The sequence below is a fragment of the Delphinus delphis genome, chromosome 3 (assembly GCF_949987515.2).
Source record: "Delphinus delphis chromosome 3, mDelDel1.2, whole genome shotgun sequence".
Classification (NCBI taxonomy): Eukaryota; Metazoa; Chordata; class Mammalia; order Artiodactyla; family Delphinidae; genus Delphinus; species Delphinus delphis.
In genome coordinates, this window is record NC_082685.1 from 142405787 (window position 1) to 142422991 (window position 17205).

At 37.1% G+C, this 17205-nt stretch overlaps 1 protein-coding gene across 4 annotated transcripts in view; it reads right to left on the reverse strand.

Moving 5' to 3' along the window:
• WDR70 (WD repeat domain 70) overlaps positions 1-17205 on the reverse strand; it is a 308150-nt gene that overhangs the window by 253664 nt on the left and 37281 nt on the right. For all 4 annotated transcript variants that reach the window (XM_060009572.1, XM_060009570.1, XM_069540615.1 and 1 more), the window contains one exon: positions 2034-2093. In XM_060009572.1, coding sequence (XP_059865555.1) covers positions 2034-2093 — 60 coding nt within the window. The remainder of the gene's footprint in view (positions 1-2033; positions 2094-17205) is intronic.

The window sequence follows — 17205 nt, forward strand, 5'->3', positions numbered from 1 at the left end:
ACTGAACCTGCACTCTAGAGCCTGTGAGCCACAACTACTGAGCCCATACTCCGCAACAACAGAAGCCACCGCGATGAGAAGCCGGCGCACCACAACGAAGAGTAGCCCCCGCTCGCCACAACTAGAGAAAGCCTGCACGCAGCAACAAAGACCCAACGCAGCCAAAAATTAAAAAAAAAAAAATGGGACAGTTGAAGAAATATGAATAATGGGATATTAGATGATATTAAATAATTATTGAAAAAACTTTAGACATAATAAAGATATTCTGATTATGAGAGAGAGAAAAGGAGAGGGAGAGGAGGAGAGAGAGAAAGACCAACCTTATCTCTTACAGATTCATACTGAAATATTTACAGATGAAATCATATGAAGTCTGGAATTTGTTTTTAAATAATCACACAAGGTAGGTAGATGGGATGGGGAGAAGGAGGTTTACTAGAAATGTAAATTATATAGGAAATAAGAGTGGCCTTATGTAGACAATTGGTAAGGTTCAGAGATAAATATATGGGAATTCCTTTCAGTATTCTCTGTACTTCTGTGAATGTGTAAACATTTTTACAGTAACTAGTTTAAAAACAAACAAAAAAGACCAGCCAGTCACCTTCTTAATCTCTGACATATTTCCAAAAAGTTGAAATACATGCAGGGCAAAGGCAGGACTGCAAAAAAAATTAGTTAACCTAACAGTACAGTTAGAAGCTCTGATTATTAATGTGTAAAATAACTTGGAGTATTTTTTTAATTATATATATTTTTAAAGATAAAATTTATTTGAAAAAATATGCATATCTAAATAAAACATGTGTTAAACATGAACTATCTCTCAGCTGTAAAAATTTCCGGACTTAATGATAGGAAAGCTTCCTTTTAAGTATTTACAGTCTATAATTTTTTTCTTATTTACTTAAAAACATGAAAATTAGTAAAATTCTTTCCTGATTTCAGAATAAAAATATCAAAAGTGTGATTTAATAAAAAGTAGGTATAATATGAAGAATTAGATGGAAATGATTTCTTAAGGCAGCAGTTCTAATATTTCGGTTTCAAGACCCTTTACACTCAAAATCTTTTGAGAACCCCCCAAAATGTCTGTTTATATGAGTTATTTGTGTCAGTATTTACCATAGCAAAAATTAAAATTAAGACATTTTAAAATATTCACTGTTTACTTCATTTAAAATAATAATAAACCCAATGTATTTAATACAAATATTTTATGGAAATGATATTTTCAAAAGCAAAAAATTTAGTGGAAAGACTATCATTATTTTAAAATCCTTGGCTATTAATTCTATCATTTGTGTTACTTCTGGACCTATTTCTATTGATTGATGTTTTCCCCCTCATTATGGGATGTATTTTCCTACTTCTTTACCTGTCAGACTTCTAGAAAAAGGTAGCTTAATTATAAAGGGAAAGCAAGATAATTTTATTCTTTCATTCATTCACAAGCAAGTTTCATTCATTCAACTATCAGTTTTTAATAAGATATTATTAAATCTTTTTTACAATAAGATAAAATGATTTAATCTTATACCTCAAAATGTTTACATTATTAATTTTTAAATAACATAAATATGAAAATATAATCCATAAATCTAAGTAATATAATCTTAGAGCCATACAGTAACTATCTTATGTTCATTTCTTATCTCAACATCCACCTAAAAAATGAACTCAGGCCTCTTACTGATATAGAAATGAAGCTAAGGGTAATGAAAAATTTTCCCACACCATAACAAAAAAAAAGTATTTGAGTTTCATTTCTTTCTTTCACTTATAATGTTCCTATATCAAAGAAAGAGGTTTTAAAGCCAACAATAACAATGGCAGTAAGTGTTCCTATTTTAAATGAAATGCAATGGTTATTTTGACTGAACAGAAAAGTAATCTATTCTCCTTAATGTCTATAGCTTTGTGATACCAGTTGATTATATAATTGGCCTTAATACAAATATATCTTATTAGTTCACTTTTCCATGAGAGTCCTGTTATTAAGGGAGAAGAATTAAATTTTTAAAACTTACTGTCTTAGTGCCATGCTTCAGCGTTATCTCATGCGAGTCAGGGATCTTTTGGACAGGATTCTGAAAACAGAAAATTCCATGACATTGATGAGTAATATAACATATTTGGGGGAACTACATACCACACTCCCAGGAAATTTAATTTTTAAAAATTGCATCACTGACTTTTTAACACAAAACTTTAAAAAATAGGAAGGAAAAAGTGTGAGTGTGGGACTTCCCTGGTGGCGCAGTGGTTAAGAATCCCCCTGCCAATGCAGGGGACACAGGTTCGAGCCCTGCTCCGGGAAGATCCCACATGCCACGGAGCAAATAAGCCCGTGCACCACAACTACTGAGCCTGCGCTCTAGAGTCCGCGAGCCACAACTACTGAGCCCATGTGCCACAACTACTGAAGCCCGCGCGCCTAGAGCCTGTGCTCCGCAACGAGAAGCCACTGCAATGAGAAATCCACGCACCACAATGAAGAGTAGCCCTCACTCGCCACAACTAGAGAAAGCCCGCGTGCAGCAACGAAGACCCAATGCAACCAAAAATAAATAAATAAAAATTAAATTAAAATATTTTTTTAAGTGCAAGCATATCTTATTTCTGCACTTCTAGATAGATTACAATTGGTCACTTTGAGCTGATAATAAATTTATCTTAAATCTCTAAAAAGATAAACCTAAGATATTCTTTAGGTTGTATGAAACATAAGGTCCTCCCTATATGGAAAATTTTTAAAGTCCTCTTTTCACTGGTACTTGGGCATACCTTAAAGTACTTAATTTATAACACACAACAAAATTTGCACAGGATAGATACATACCTTTTAACCCATAAAAGATTAAAAAACAAAAAACTGATATTCAAATGGTACAAATAAGGAACAGAGTCATTCACTGATTCATCGATTCAGCAGGGCTTTATTAAAGTGAGATTATACCAGATGCTAAGTGGCGTTAGACACAGCCTCTACTCCTCTCTCCTCCCAAGAAGCATATGGTCTAAGAGGGAAACATCAATGACTCTACTTCAATATAATACATGTTATGTTACAAAGGGTATGGACAGAATACTGAGGGATGAAGAAGATGGATGCATAAATCAGACATAAGAAGCCACACACTGATCTTTTAAATAAGAAGTTTCATTGTTTAGTCAAGTCTCCATTATCCAAGAGCAGGGTAGTTATACTAAAATTCTACAGCCATTACAAATTCATGTTAGGATTATCTTGCAATCCACTTAATTAAACATGTTCAGGGAATTCCCTGGTGGTCCAGTGGTTAGGACTCTGCACTTTCACTGCCAAGGGCCCAAGTTCAACCTCTGGTTGGAGAACTAAGATCCCACAAGCCATGTAACACAAGCCACGTGGCATGCCCAAAACAAATAAACAAACAAACAAAAACGTGCAATCTACAGACTTTGGTCCCCAACTTCCCTCTTTCTTTAGGATCCTTGATGAACCAATCAATCACTAGTTCTTTCTATTTTATCTTAAATCTTTGCCCTACCATGGCTCTTTCTCCTCAGAATATGAACAATTTAAGTACGTCCCATATTGGGACTTCCCTGGTGGTGCAGTCGTTACGAATCTGCCTGTCAGTGCAGGGGACGGGTTCGATCCCTAGTCTGGGAAGATCCCACATGCTGTGGAGCCACTAAGCCCCCATGAGCCACAACTACTGAGCCTGTGCTCTAGAGGCCATGGGTCACAACTTCTGAGCCCGCGTGCCACAACTACTGAAGCCCGCGCACCTAGAGCCCGTGCTCCACAAGAGAAGCCACTGCAATGAGAAGCCCATGCAACGCAACGAAGAGTAGCCCCCACTTGCCGCAACCAGAGAAAGCCCATGCGCAGCAACGAAGACCCAACGCAGCCAAAAATAAATAAATAAACAAATTTATATTAAAAAAAAAAGTACATCCCATATTAAAACACACACACACCCCAATTTCGCCTAGGTTTACTGCTATACCACTATCTTTTCCTTTACAATCAAGCTTCCTCACACTACAGTTTGCACTCATTGTCTCTACTTTCTTCCACCCCTCTACCTCTACCACTTTGGCACCTGTCATTTAATTCCCAATACCTAGCACAGTTCTTGGTACTTAAAGGACTCTTAGTAAATATTTCTTGAATGAATAAATAAGTCACTATAAATGTCCCAGGACACTTTTCAGAACTTAATCTGCACGTCTGACCTTTCATCAGCATGATAACTACTTAACTATTTCCTCCAACTTGAAACTATTCTTTCTTGGGAGGAAACAACCTTGACAAAAAGCCAGAAAATCTAGGGTTTTAAAATCAAGCTCTGATACTCATTAACCTTGTCATAACCTCAGGAGAGTAATGACTCTCAGTTTCCTCATTTGCAAACAGGATAATAGCACCTGCCCCTTAGGTTACTGTGAGGTAAGTGGTTTAAAGCTCATAATACAGAGTTCGGCACAAAGTAGGTACTCAATAAATGACAGCCACCATTTATTCTAAGGCTTACCTCCTGTCTCTCTTGTCATATTATCTTAGTCTATTTCCAGGCTTCTCTTCCTTTTTACTTGGCTAATTCCTACTCACCCTTTAAGACGCAATTCAGATGTAACCTGCTCCTGGAAGCATTTCTCAACATTTCAAACTCTGGGTTCAATGACCCTTCCATGCACTCCCATGACACCCTCTCCTTGTCTATCACAGAACCTATCATAATACATTGTAACTTTTGACCGGTCTCCCTCCACACCACTCCATAACCAAACTCAAGAGATGCTTCTCAAAGACCGTGTATATATATCGTCTCTGGGTCCCCAATCCACAAAACACCTGGTATATGGCAGACACAAGAGTTTTTGGAGTGTATTAATGGCCCTTACAATGTCTACCTCGTAAATCACATTAGATTATTTTTAATTTACCTCAAACATTCATGTTTATGTCCATAAAGAAGATCCGGTAGGTGCTATCCATCAGGTGAGCCTGGTGAGTCAGAGTCATATTTTCCAAAAGTGAAAACCTTTGAAGACCAAATGATTCTATCCCAGACTAAAAGCAAATGTAAAGTTGCAAGTATAGAGAAATAAAGGCAATTTTATCTTAAACTATTTGCAGCTGAGAAGTGGCTATAGTTGATTACCACCACAGATCAGTAAAGAAGGAGATCAGGAACCAAGAGGCACTGAACAAAAACACTTAGCTCATAGTAACCCAAGGAACTGCTGGAGAATTTGCAGTTTATTTCAAGACAAAGACATTACACTATGGTTTAATATGTTTTGGAAAGTCCTGCACACAACAATATTGGAGATACCAATATTCCAACACAAATTCCAAAATAATTTAAAAGTTGAACAAATGGATTCTGGACTACCCCTACATTAAATTATGTAAACCACTGCTCCCTTTGCAGTTGACAATATTTGTAAGTAATAAAAACTCATGTAAACGTGCTAAGTACTCCTGAAAGAAACAGGAGAACAGTTCAAATGTTTTACTTAAAGAAAAATCTATTACAGTATCATTTCATAACCAATTCCGTTTTCATCACTCAGGAAAGAAAAACACTGTCACCAGAAGGAAGGATGAAAATTATTTCACTGAATTCAATGCAGAACGTGCCTATATACAGACAATTTCTGACATTTAAAGAAAAAACTTACAAGAATACAGAACAGCTCAGTATTTACATTAGGAATGAATTAAATGTTTAAATAAGTATTGTTTAAATTTAAAATCAAAGTTTTACTGGAAATCATGTAGGGCATAACTCATAAAAAGCCCATATAATTGGCACAACTAAATCATCTAAAATAGTAGCAATCCATCTTTTGGTAGCATATCACTGGATGGTGACTGTTCTTTTTCCAGAACTTTTACTAATGACTTTTTGAAATATGGCTCAGTGTGAAATTTGCTGTAACAGTAAAATATTTTCAAGATTTCCCTGCCAGGGGACATCATAAACTACAAGACTTCAAATGAAGTCATTTATTACCAAAATTCATAACAAGAGCTACAGTCTTAATGGAAGAGAGGAAAAGATACCAGTTTTTGTTTTGGTTTGGTTTTAAATGCCAACCAAAGGATTATTTCCCAGGCTCTTTCGTTTACCCCAGTAAGAACAATGATAGCAAACATATCTAGAATAACATGAGCAATTCCATCTGATATACTATACATACATCCTTGTAGTGTTTTTCAAAAGACTTGCAAATCATTTATTACCTTTCTGGGGTAATATGTCATAAATTTTAGAAGTTATATATGTATAGTAGTATGAGTCAAAATAAAAAGTCTACTCAGTAATAAAGATCTACCACAAAGTGGCTAACAGTTGGGACAGAGAATGGGGATTTCCAACCAGGAGTTTGAAAATGAGTGCCACTTTCTCCCAGAAACCACTTTGGAAAGAGTTACCAGTGCAGAACAAAAAGCAACCAGAATTAGAGTCCATTCTGGTGTAACTCTTAAAATTAATTCATTTATTCACTCACTCACTAATCACACATTCACTTAACAACATGTATTATTTAATTATATACTACATACCACATACCAGGAACTAAGTTAAAGATAAAAAGACCAATAACAAAGACTCTGCTCATGAAGAACAATCAGTCCAGCAAAGCAAAACAGACAGGTAAACAAACAGGCAAACTAAAATGTTTCAGATGCTATGACAGAAGGATACACAGGGTTCAGCGTTCAATTCCACTGTGCCTGGGGAAGTAGAGAGTGATTAGAAAAGGCTTCATACAAGAGATGTCTGAGATGCTTTTGGAAAAACAGAAGTTCCCTAGATGAATGTGGAGGGCATCTAGGTGAGAATAAGATGAATCTTGACACTTTCTGATTTGCAAATATTTTTGCCTGGCTAGAGTTTAAATTCCTGGGCAGGAAAAAGGAGAAGGATGTGTGGTGTCGGGGCGGGGGCGGGTATTTTTTTTTTAATGTTAACCCAGAGTTCATTATGAGCCAGATTGCATACAATGCCAAGAATCTGCAATTTAAGCTCTGAGCCATGTAGAGTAATTTGATAAGAATTGAGATTTCAAAAAGATCACCGAGGCATCAAAAGACACAATTAACACGGTGAAAAGGCAACCTACACAACGGGAGAAAATATCTGCAAATCATATATCTGATATGGTGTTAATATCCAGAATATATTTAAAACTCCTATGACTCAACAACTACAGTGAAAAAAACCCAATTCAAAATTTGGCAAAGAACTTCAATAGTTATTTCTGCAAAGTTGTTATACAGATGACCAACAAGCATATGAAAAGAGACTCAACATCACTAACCCTCAGGGAAATGCAAATCAAAACCACAATGAGAGGGCTTCCCTGGTGGCGCAGTGGTTAAGAATCCACCTGCCAGTGCAGGGGACACGGGTTCGAGCCCTGGTCTGGGAAGATTCCACATGCGCGGAGCAACCAAGCCCATGTGCCACAACTACTGAGCCTGCACTCTAGAGCCCACGAGCCACTACTACTGAGCCCGCATGCCACAACTACTGAGCCCATGCACCACAACTACTGAAGCCTGTGCATGCACCTGTGCTCCACAACAAGAGAAGCCACTGCAATGAGAAGCCCAACCACCGCAACAAAGAATACCCCTGCTCGCCACAACTAGAGAAAGCCCGCGCGCAGCAACGAAGACCCAACACAGCCAAAAATAAATAAATAAATTTATTAAAAAAAAAAAACAAACAACCCACAATGAGATACCACTTCATACCCAATGCAAAAGCTAATACTTAAGGGAAAAAAAGAAAAACAAAATAAGTCTTAGCAAAGATGAACAGAAACTGGAACATATACACTGCTGGAGGGAAATGGTGCAGCTGCTATGTAAAACAGTATGGTAGTTCTTAAAAAAACTTAAACAAGAATTACCTTATGATTCAGCAATTCCATTGGTGTATATACCCCAAAGAAATGAAAAGCAGTGTGTCAAAGAGGTGTTTGTACACTCATGTTCAAAGCAGCTTTATTCACAATAGTCAAAAGGTAGGAGCAACTCAAGTTGCATCCATCCATGGATGAAGGAACAGTGGTGTAAATATACAGTGGAATATTATTCAGTCTTAAAGAGGAAGGAAATTCTGACACATGCTACAACATGGATGAACCCGGAGAACATTATGCTAAGTGAAATAAGCCACTCACAAAAAGAGAAATACTGTATAATTGCACTCATCTGAGGTATACAGAGTAGTCAAATTCATAGAGACAGAACGCACAGTGGTTGCCAGAGTTTGGAGGAAGAGGTGGAAATGGAAAGTTGTCGTTTAATGGGTATAGAGTTTCTGTTTTGCAAAAATGAAAAAGTTCTGGAGACTGGCTGCACAGCAATGTAACACTACAGAGCCGTACGTTTTAAAATGATTAAGACTGGGACTTCCCTGGTGGCTCAGTGGTTAAGAATCTGCCTGCCAATGCAGGGGACACAGGTTCAGTCCTTGGTCCGGGAAGATCCCACATGTCGTGGAGCAACTAAGCCTGTGCACCACAACTACTGAGCCTGCACTCTAGAGCCTGCGAGCCACAATTTCTGAGCCCACACGCCACATCTACTGAAGCCTGCACACCTAGACCCCGTGCTCTGCAACAAGAGAAGGCACCGCAATGAGACGCCTGCTTGCCGCAACTAGAGAAAGCCTGAGTGCAGCAACAAAGACCCAACACAGCCAAAAATAAGCTAATTAATTTTTAAAAATAAAATAAGATAAATTTTAAAAGATTAAGACTGTAAATTTTACATTATGTGTATTTTGCCAAAACTAAAAAAAAATTTTGATACAACACACATAAGCAAGCAAAAAAAGATTAAAAGATGCATACTCTTATGCCTGAATACTTCTCAATACTCTAATAAATGTTAGGTAAGCGTCAAAAAAATCATTTATCCAATGTTTAAAATCTTCCTCCAAAAATGTAAAGTTACATGTCTAAAATATTGCAGGAAGGAAAGACAATTTTCTAGCTAAATCTCACAGCTGGTTCCAATCCTTCAATTAGCAGTATTCCCAAACCACTTCTAAATTACCTTCAAACCATTTATGCCCTATTGCAAGCTGAAATCTTAGAGAACATTTCTTAGTAACATGACTTAAGAGCACACTGTTAGGTAATATTTATACTTGTGTGAGGGCCGAGAAACTCGAAAAGGATAGTTCATTCTTATATTTTATCAGAAATCACTTTTTTAAAAAAACACGACATTAGCAATAAACACAAAGATGACAATTTTCTATGTTTATTTATCATAAAACAATGGCAGGTAATTAGCCAACAGGATTTATATCAAATGACATTTATTTTCAAAGCTACCATGAAAATACACCCCGTCATTTCCTAACACCCTAAAATTTTATGAATATGTCAGCTTTTATTCTTATTTGCTATCTAAGTTCAAAGACTTGAAATCTAGACATGACTCTGACGTTAACTGCCACTTGTAATCTTCACTCAGCCATTTAACTGTATAGAACCTCAGCTTTTCCACTTGTAAAAGTGAAAGAGTTGGACCAGGTAATTCATGACATTCTATGATGACACGGTCTACCTTAAACTCACATCTGGAACTAAGAACACTACCCCATGTCCTTCCCTGACTTCCATCTTCTTTACTTTACTCCACACTGCTCACTACCATGATATTATTCTTCCTACTGCATTTCTCACTGAGAAGCTTCAATGTTTCTCCACCACCTTTAGTCCCGATTGTAACTTCTCAGAGCATCACACATATTGTTTTAGAAATTTTCATTTGTAGAATGTTATTCCAGGTTAAGTTTAGAAAAATTAATGTTTTTAAGAAGTTTCTGGTCAAAAGGTACAAACTTTCAGTTACAAGATAAATAAGTTCTGAGGATCAAAGGTACAGCATGGTGACTACCGTTAATAACACTGTGCTGTACACTTGAAGTTTGCTCAAAGAATAGATCTTAAGTGTTCTTGCCATACCAAAAAAAAGAAAAAGATGACTGTGTGAGGCGATGGATGTGTTAATTAAGTTGATTGTGGTAATCATTACACAATGTATACATATATCAAACCATCACATTATACATGTTAAGTATCAATACATACAATTTTTATTTGTCAGTCATACCTCAATAAAGCTAGAAAATAAATATCATTAAAAAAACAACAAAAAAGTTTCATATGTAATCAAAAAGCAGATCATTTCTCAAAAGATATTAATCTCTAAAGAGCCTATCAATATTCCTATCATTTGCAGTGGTATTTATTTTTCATTGATTCCTTATCAATGTAGGCATTAAGATCCCACCCTTACCCACATAATTAACCACTCCAGGCAGGAATAGAAGAACAGAGGTTGAGCTTGCCAGAATTAAAAAGGAACAACCTGGCTTTCTAAGACCCCTATAATGAAACTCTCCCCTCCCACTTCTTTACCCCTACCCAAAAGAGAAGGCTTTTCCTTGCAACTATAAAGGAAGAGGGAAATTTTCACCAGCTCAGACTGGAGTCCCTGGGTTTCACCATTTGTCCTATTCCTAAAAAAGGCCCACCTCCACCATGTCAGTGGCAACAATGTACACACCATTCTCACATCTTCACAACTTGAACTAATTATCCCCTCAAAACTTCAAGTCCTTAGCCTCTTATCTACAAAGAATAAGAATTTGTTACAATGATTCTTTTGGGAAACAAAACACTTTTATAAGTGGAGTAAAAATTAATACAAACCTCAGTCTGACAGTGCCACTGTTCTCATAGAAGCCTCTCTAATGCCTTGCTACTCAAAGTACAGTCCAGGGGATTCCCTGGTGGCGCAGTGGTTGAGCGTCCGCCTGCCGATGCAGGGGACATGGGTTCGTGCCCCGGTCCAGGAAGATCCCACGTGCCGCGGAGTGGCTGGGCCCGTGAGCCATGGCCACTGAGCCTGCGCGTCCAGAGCCTGTGCTCCGCAACGGGAGAGGCCACAACAGTGAGAGGCCCGCGTACCGCAAAATAAATAGATAAATAAATAAAAATTAAAAAGTACAGTCCACAGAGCAGCACCAGGGGCATCACCCAGAAACTTGTTAAAATTCAGAATGTTGGACCTCTCCAAGACCTACTAAACCAGAATCTGCTTTTTAATAAGGTCCCCAGGAGACTTATGTGCACATTAAAGCATGAGAAGCAGGGAGTTCCCTGGTGACCTAGTGGTGAGGATTCCAGGCCTTCAATGCCGTGACCTAGTCAGGGAACTGAGATCCTGCAAGCTGCGTGGCACGGCCAAAATAATAATGATAATAAAGTATGAGAAGCAAAAGTTTTCTGAGATTACCACTTTACTGCAACACAAGTTCACCAGTCCTATTACAGCTTGATAGTATATTGTTTGAGCTACATTTTATACCTTAAGATAATTTCTATAACCTAAAAAAAGATATTCAACTGGAAAATCTTTTTTTTCCATTTGTTAATTTTTTATTACCCCGGAACAGGAAGACTAACATGTAACATGTTTCTTTTATTTTATTGAAGTATAGTTGATTTACAATATTGTGTTAGTTTCAGGCATACAGCATAGTGATTCAGTATTTCTGCAGATTATACTCCATTATAGGTTATTATAGGATAATAGGTATAATTCTCTGTGCTATACAGTATATACTTGTTGCTTATCTATTTTATATATAGTAGTTTGTATTTGTTAATCCCATACCCCTTATTTGTCCCTCCCCCTTTCCCTCTGCTCTTTGGTACCACAAGTTTGTTTTCTGTATCTATGAGTCTGTTTCTCTTTTGCATATACATTCATTTGTATTATTTTTCAGAGTCTATATATAAATGATATCATATAGTATTTGTCTTTCTCTTTCATTGGAAAATCTTGGAAGTCAAATTTAACTTTCAATTAAGCAAAAATCTTACTCTATAATTCAATTTTCCAAACTGCCACACAACATGGGATTTTTTTTCCAATTCATACAACCATTCATTCAACAGGTACTTAATAAAACTCATATTGTTTTAAAGAGTCAAGGCAACAGCAGGACAGGAATCTGGATTCTGTTACTTACTAGTGGTAAGAATGAAAAAATCCCTTCTTCATAGAGCCTCTATTTCCTTAACCATCTACTGTATATAAATAATAATAATAATAGTAACAGCTAGCATATACATGCATACTATGGGCCAAGCACTGCTCAAGGCACCACATATATACTAAGTAATTTAATCCTCACAACAACTCTCTAATAGGTCCTATTATCACCCCATTTTAAAGATGAGGACACCAAGGCAAAGAGAGGTTAAGTAATTTGTCCACGGTCACATAACTGGTAAGTGACTGAGAGGGAATTTGAACTTAGAAGTCTGGCCCCAAAGTCTGTGCACGTAATCATTACAACATAATGCCTCCTCTATAGTAACACTTACCCTGTTAGCTTCGCAGAGCTGCCGTGATGACCAAATGAGTTAATGTGCCACAACACTTTATAACTAGAACCCCATTATAAGTAAGACATTATTACGAGACTATGGCTATAAAGGTTTTATCCTGAAAGTACACGTTTGAGACCAGGTATAAAATGCCTTGAGATAGAAAAGTTTCACCAACTTTCAGAATCTTAGATATGCAGTGCAGAATTAGTTCAACATGGGTTATACACTGTAGTATTTTGAGTTATGTTTAAGATTTCATAACTGTTTTTTATAAAAATCGAGTTATTACTTGGGCAATCTTTTGATATTCAGTTAAAGATGTACAGACTGTACTAATTTTGACTACAAAAAATGTCAAGGTATCAGTCAAATTAGTGAGAATTAATTTATTTGGAAAAATAAAAGAAGCTTGAGACATAATAAGTTTTTATCATATTCACCTCGTACTGAGAAAAAATATATTTTAATCCTTCTCCCCTACTACAGCTCTCTTGAAAACTAACACTGCAGAATAGATACCATATATTATTTAATGTAACTCTGCATACATGCAAAAGCATGTATATGCTTCACAACTGTAAAAGGTACAGTGAAAATTAAAGGCATCCCCAAAGCCAATCTGTATAGATTCTCTTGTATTTATTCTACAGTCCTAGCTCTAGTAATTCTACACCCTATTCATCCCACCAAATATGGAACAAATTATTAACACTCCATCATATTTTCCATAATGTCTAAAGCCACCACTAATACAACAAAATATTTTAAATTGCTCTTGGGCATTTCTTGCTAGAGAACAAAAGCAGATTATTTACTTGTCATCTCCTCACTAGTCTGTAAAATCCTTGAGGACAGATACTAAGTCTTATTTAATTTGCATCTTCAGTACTTAGCACAGTGTCTGACATACAGTACATGCTCAAATATATTCATTCTTAACTAAAGATATAAATCACCTAGTAATGACAGTTTGTTTTTAAAAGAAAATTAACATGAAATCCATGAGAAAAAAAAAATACACAAGCAGAGTTTATCCATCGTCTCTAAAATATGGGGACGTATTTATTAACTATTTATATTTTATATCTACTCTTAAACATTTTTCTGTATCCTCAAGATAAAACATTCAAGGCCACAGACAGACTTACCGTAAGCCGTACCTAATAAAGCCTAAGTGTCAGGTACTATACGCTAAACACCAGGAAACCCCAAATAAGGAAGACACAGGCACTGTCTTCATAGAGCTCAGGAACTACAGAAGGTGCACACTTGTAAACAAATAACTATCACAACAATGATCATTTTATCATAGCTGTGAAAGTATAATAATAGGAGAGTATCCTATGTCAAATCATACACAAAAAGTAACTCAAAATATACCAAAGACCTAAATGTGACTAAAACTGTAAAACTCGCAGGAAAAAAAAAAACCATAGGAGTAAATGTTCACAACCTTGGGTTAGGCTACTTAGATATTACACCAAAAGCACAAGCAACAATAGAAAAACCAGACAAACTGGACTCCACCAAAATTTTAAATTGTTATACTTCAAAGTACACCATCAAAGAAGGTGACAGGACAACCCACAGAATGAAAGAAAATATTTGCAAATCAAGTACCTATAAGGTCGGATCTTAAAATCAAGTATCTATAAGGTCGGATCTTAACAACCGGCACCGCGAAACAGAGGAAAGCTTCAAGTGAGCTTTATTAGGGAGCGCTCCTGGGCGAGGTTCACTGGTCCGAGAGAAAGGGGCCAGAGAAGTCGCACCCGGGCGAGTGGGCAAGATTTTATAGGGGAAGAAGGGAAAGCGGTGTGGTGAATCTGGGAGGGTGCAGGGTATTCCTTATTTGGTGGTCTTTTCGGGTATCCTGGGGGACCGTTAGTCCCGCCCCTCGAAAGGAGGGAAGGCGGGGCCGGGTGCAAAGTCCCCAGGTCAGTTCCTGGAACTGGGTGGTCCGGAATGTCTCCAGGTCAGTTTCTGGAACTGGGTGGTCCGGAGAGTTTCAGTCTGATGCAACCTGTGAATCTGATTGTGTTCCCCTGCCTCGGGCCAGTTGGCCTTACAGTGTCTAAGAAGGAGTTTGTGTCCAGAATACGTAAAGAACCCTTATAACTCAATAATAAATAAACAAATAACCCTACTGAAACAGGCAGAAGAGCTGAAGAGACAATTCTCCAAATAAGACATACAAAAGGCCCATAAGCACATGAAACAACGTTCAACATCATTATTCTTTAGGGAAATACAAATCAAAACCACAGTGAGATACCACATCACATCCACCAAGATGGCTATAATCAAAAAGACAAACAATAAAATGTGCTGGTGAGGATGTGGAGAAATTGAACCCTCACAGACTACTGATGGGATTGTAAAATGGTGCAACTACTTTGGAAAACAGTTTGGCAGTTCCTCAAAATGTTAAACATAGAGTTATCATATGACCTAGCAATTCCACTCCTAGATATACACCCCAAAAAACCCAAAAACATACATCCGTACAAATAATTCTAGACAAATATTCATAGTAACATTATTCATAATAGCCAAAAAATATATACACTCAATGTCCATCAACTAATGAATGCATTTTTTAATGTAGTATGTCCATATAATAGAATATTATTTGGCAATAAAAAGTAATGAAGTGGGCTTCCCTGGTGTCGCAATGGTTGAGAGTCCGCCTGCTGATGCGGGGGACACGGGTTCGTGCCCCGGTTCGGGAGGATCCCACATGCCGTGGAGTGGCTAGGCCCGTGAGCCGTGGCCACTGAGCCTGCGTGTCCAGAGCCTGTGCTCCGCAATGGGAGAGGCCACAACAGTGAGAGGCCCACGTACCGCAAAAAAAAAAAAAAAAGTAATGAAGTACTGATACATGCCACAACATGGATGAACCTTGAAAACATTATGCTAAGTGAAAGAAATCAGTCACGAAAGACTACTTACTGTATTATTCCATTGATATGAAATGTCCAGAATAGGCAAATCCATACAGACAGAAAGTAGATTAGTGGTTGCCAAGAGCTGGAGGAAGGCTAGCAGAGGGAGAATAGGGAATGAAAGTAAAAGGCTACAAGGTTGCTTTTTGGAAGGATAAAAATGTTTTAAAACGAGTTAGCGGTGATGGCTGCACAACTAACTCTATGGTTATACTAAAAGCCACTGAATTGCATATCTGAAAATTATGAATTTGAGGGTATTAGTTATATCTCAGTAAAGCTGTTATAAAAATTTTTAAATAACAGAGGAATATAACTGATACACAAGTAGCATAAGGAAGGAGGTATTCAACTCTCCCTTTGTCACTGAACGCTTTTAAAAGGAGAAAATGCACTCCTTTCACAATGAGAAAAATTGGATCCTGCAAAATGAAAAGGTTCTTCATTGATGGAGACAGGTCCGTCACAATGTTACCCACAGGGGCACTATTTACATAGACTACCAAGAGAATGGAGTTGTACTAAGTATTGACCAGGGTCCACACAGAAGGAAAAGCATGCGGGAATGCATGAAAAGAGTAGTCATATTCAAAGACTGCTAATAGCTTGTATGGTTGGGGCATGAGACAAGTGTAGGAGAGACAACTGATGACCTTGAGAAGGAGAATAGGTCACAACCAGTGGTAAAGGAAGGCATACTGGTTAAACACATGTATTCTGGAGTAGATTTTCCTAGATTTGAAACCTGGCTCCACCGTTTACCATGGCTTTGGGGAAGTTAGTGCCCCTGAGTATCAGTTTCCTCATCTTCAAAAGAGGATAATAGAAGTAGGAGGATTAAATGAGTTATTTCACTTTAAGTGCTTAGAACTTTGCTGTACAAAGGAAGTATCCACTTACTGTCAGCATTATTGCTGGGCTCTAGATTTGAGCATACACTCATTTCTTTATCATAAATCAAACAAAAGGGGACTGCAGATACCGAACTGTGGCTTAACACTGAATTCCTGGTTTGTTAGAGCATCACTTTTTTTTTTTTTTTTTTGGCCACAATGTGTGGCATTTGGAACTACCTGGACCAGGGATCGAACCCGTGCTCCTTGCAGTAGAAGTGCAGAGTCTTAACCACTGGACCACCAGGGAAGTCCCGAGCATCACTTTTTATGAGAGTAAAAATCAAGACTATGCCATTAACTCCTTCATTTAATTAAAAAAAAAAAATTTAAACCTCATTTGTAGTGTTCAAGGTTCTGCAGCATGCAGAGGCAAAATTACTATCCAACAGCTATCTGAATCAACTTGGTGGTCTTAGTCTTATTTCAAATTCACAATTAGCTGTACTTCCAGCACTCAGCACAAATAGTATGAACAAAATGTCCCTCCAAATAAGAATCAAGGTCTATAGAAGAATTTTTTTTTTAAAGTAAGCTCTGTTGGTGCTGCTTAAATATTTACTTATATGCTATTTTATCAATTTAGCACTTAAAAATATAAAATGTACTCAAATACAAACTTTATAATCTTGGTAACAGGAAAGTACAATTCTACTAAAAGACATATCAATACAGGTAAATATTAATGATTTTGTAAAGATTCTTTAAAAGCACTTTTTTGAATTAAAGCACTAAGAAATCTTTTTCAAAATTGACATATGCAAATCCTCCACTTTTACCCATGTAAATAGAAGGGGTGAAAGGTCAACGGAGATGTTTCACTTTCAAATACTGTGTTTATACCTACTAACCTGAAAAACTGATGTCTGTTTTTACAGCTTCTTTAACATCTAGAGGAGTGCAAAAAATAATTACATGACCTTTGCTCT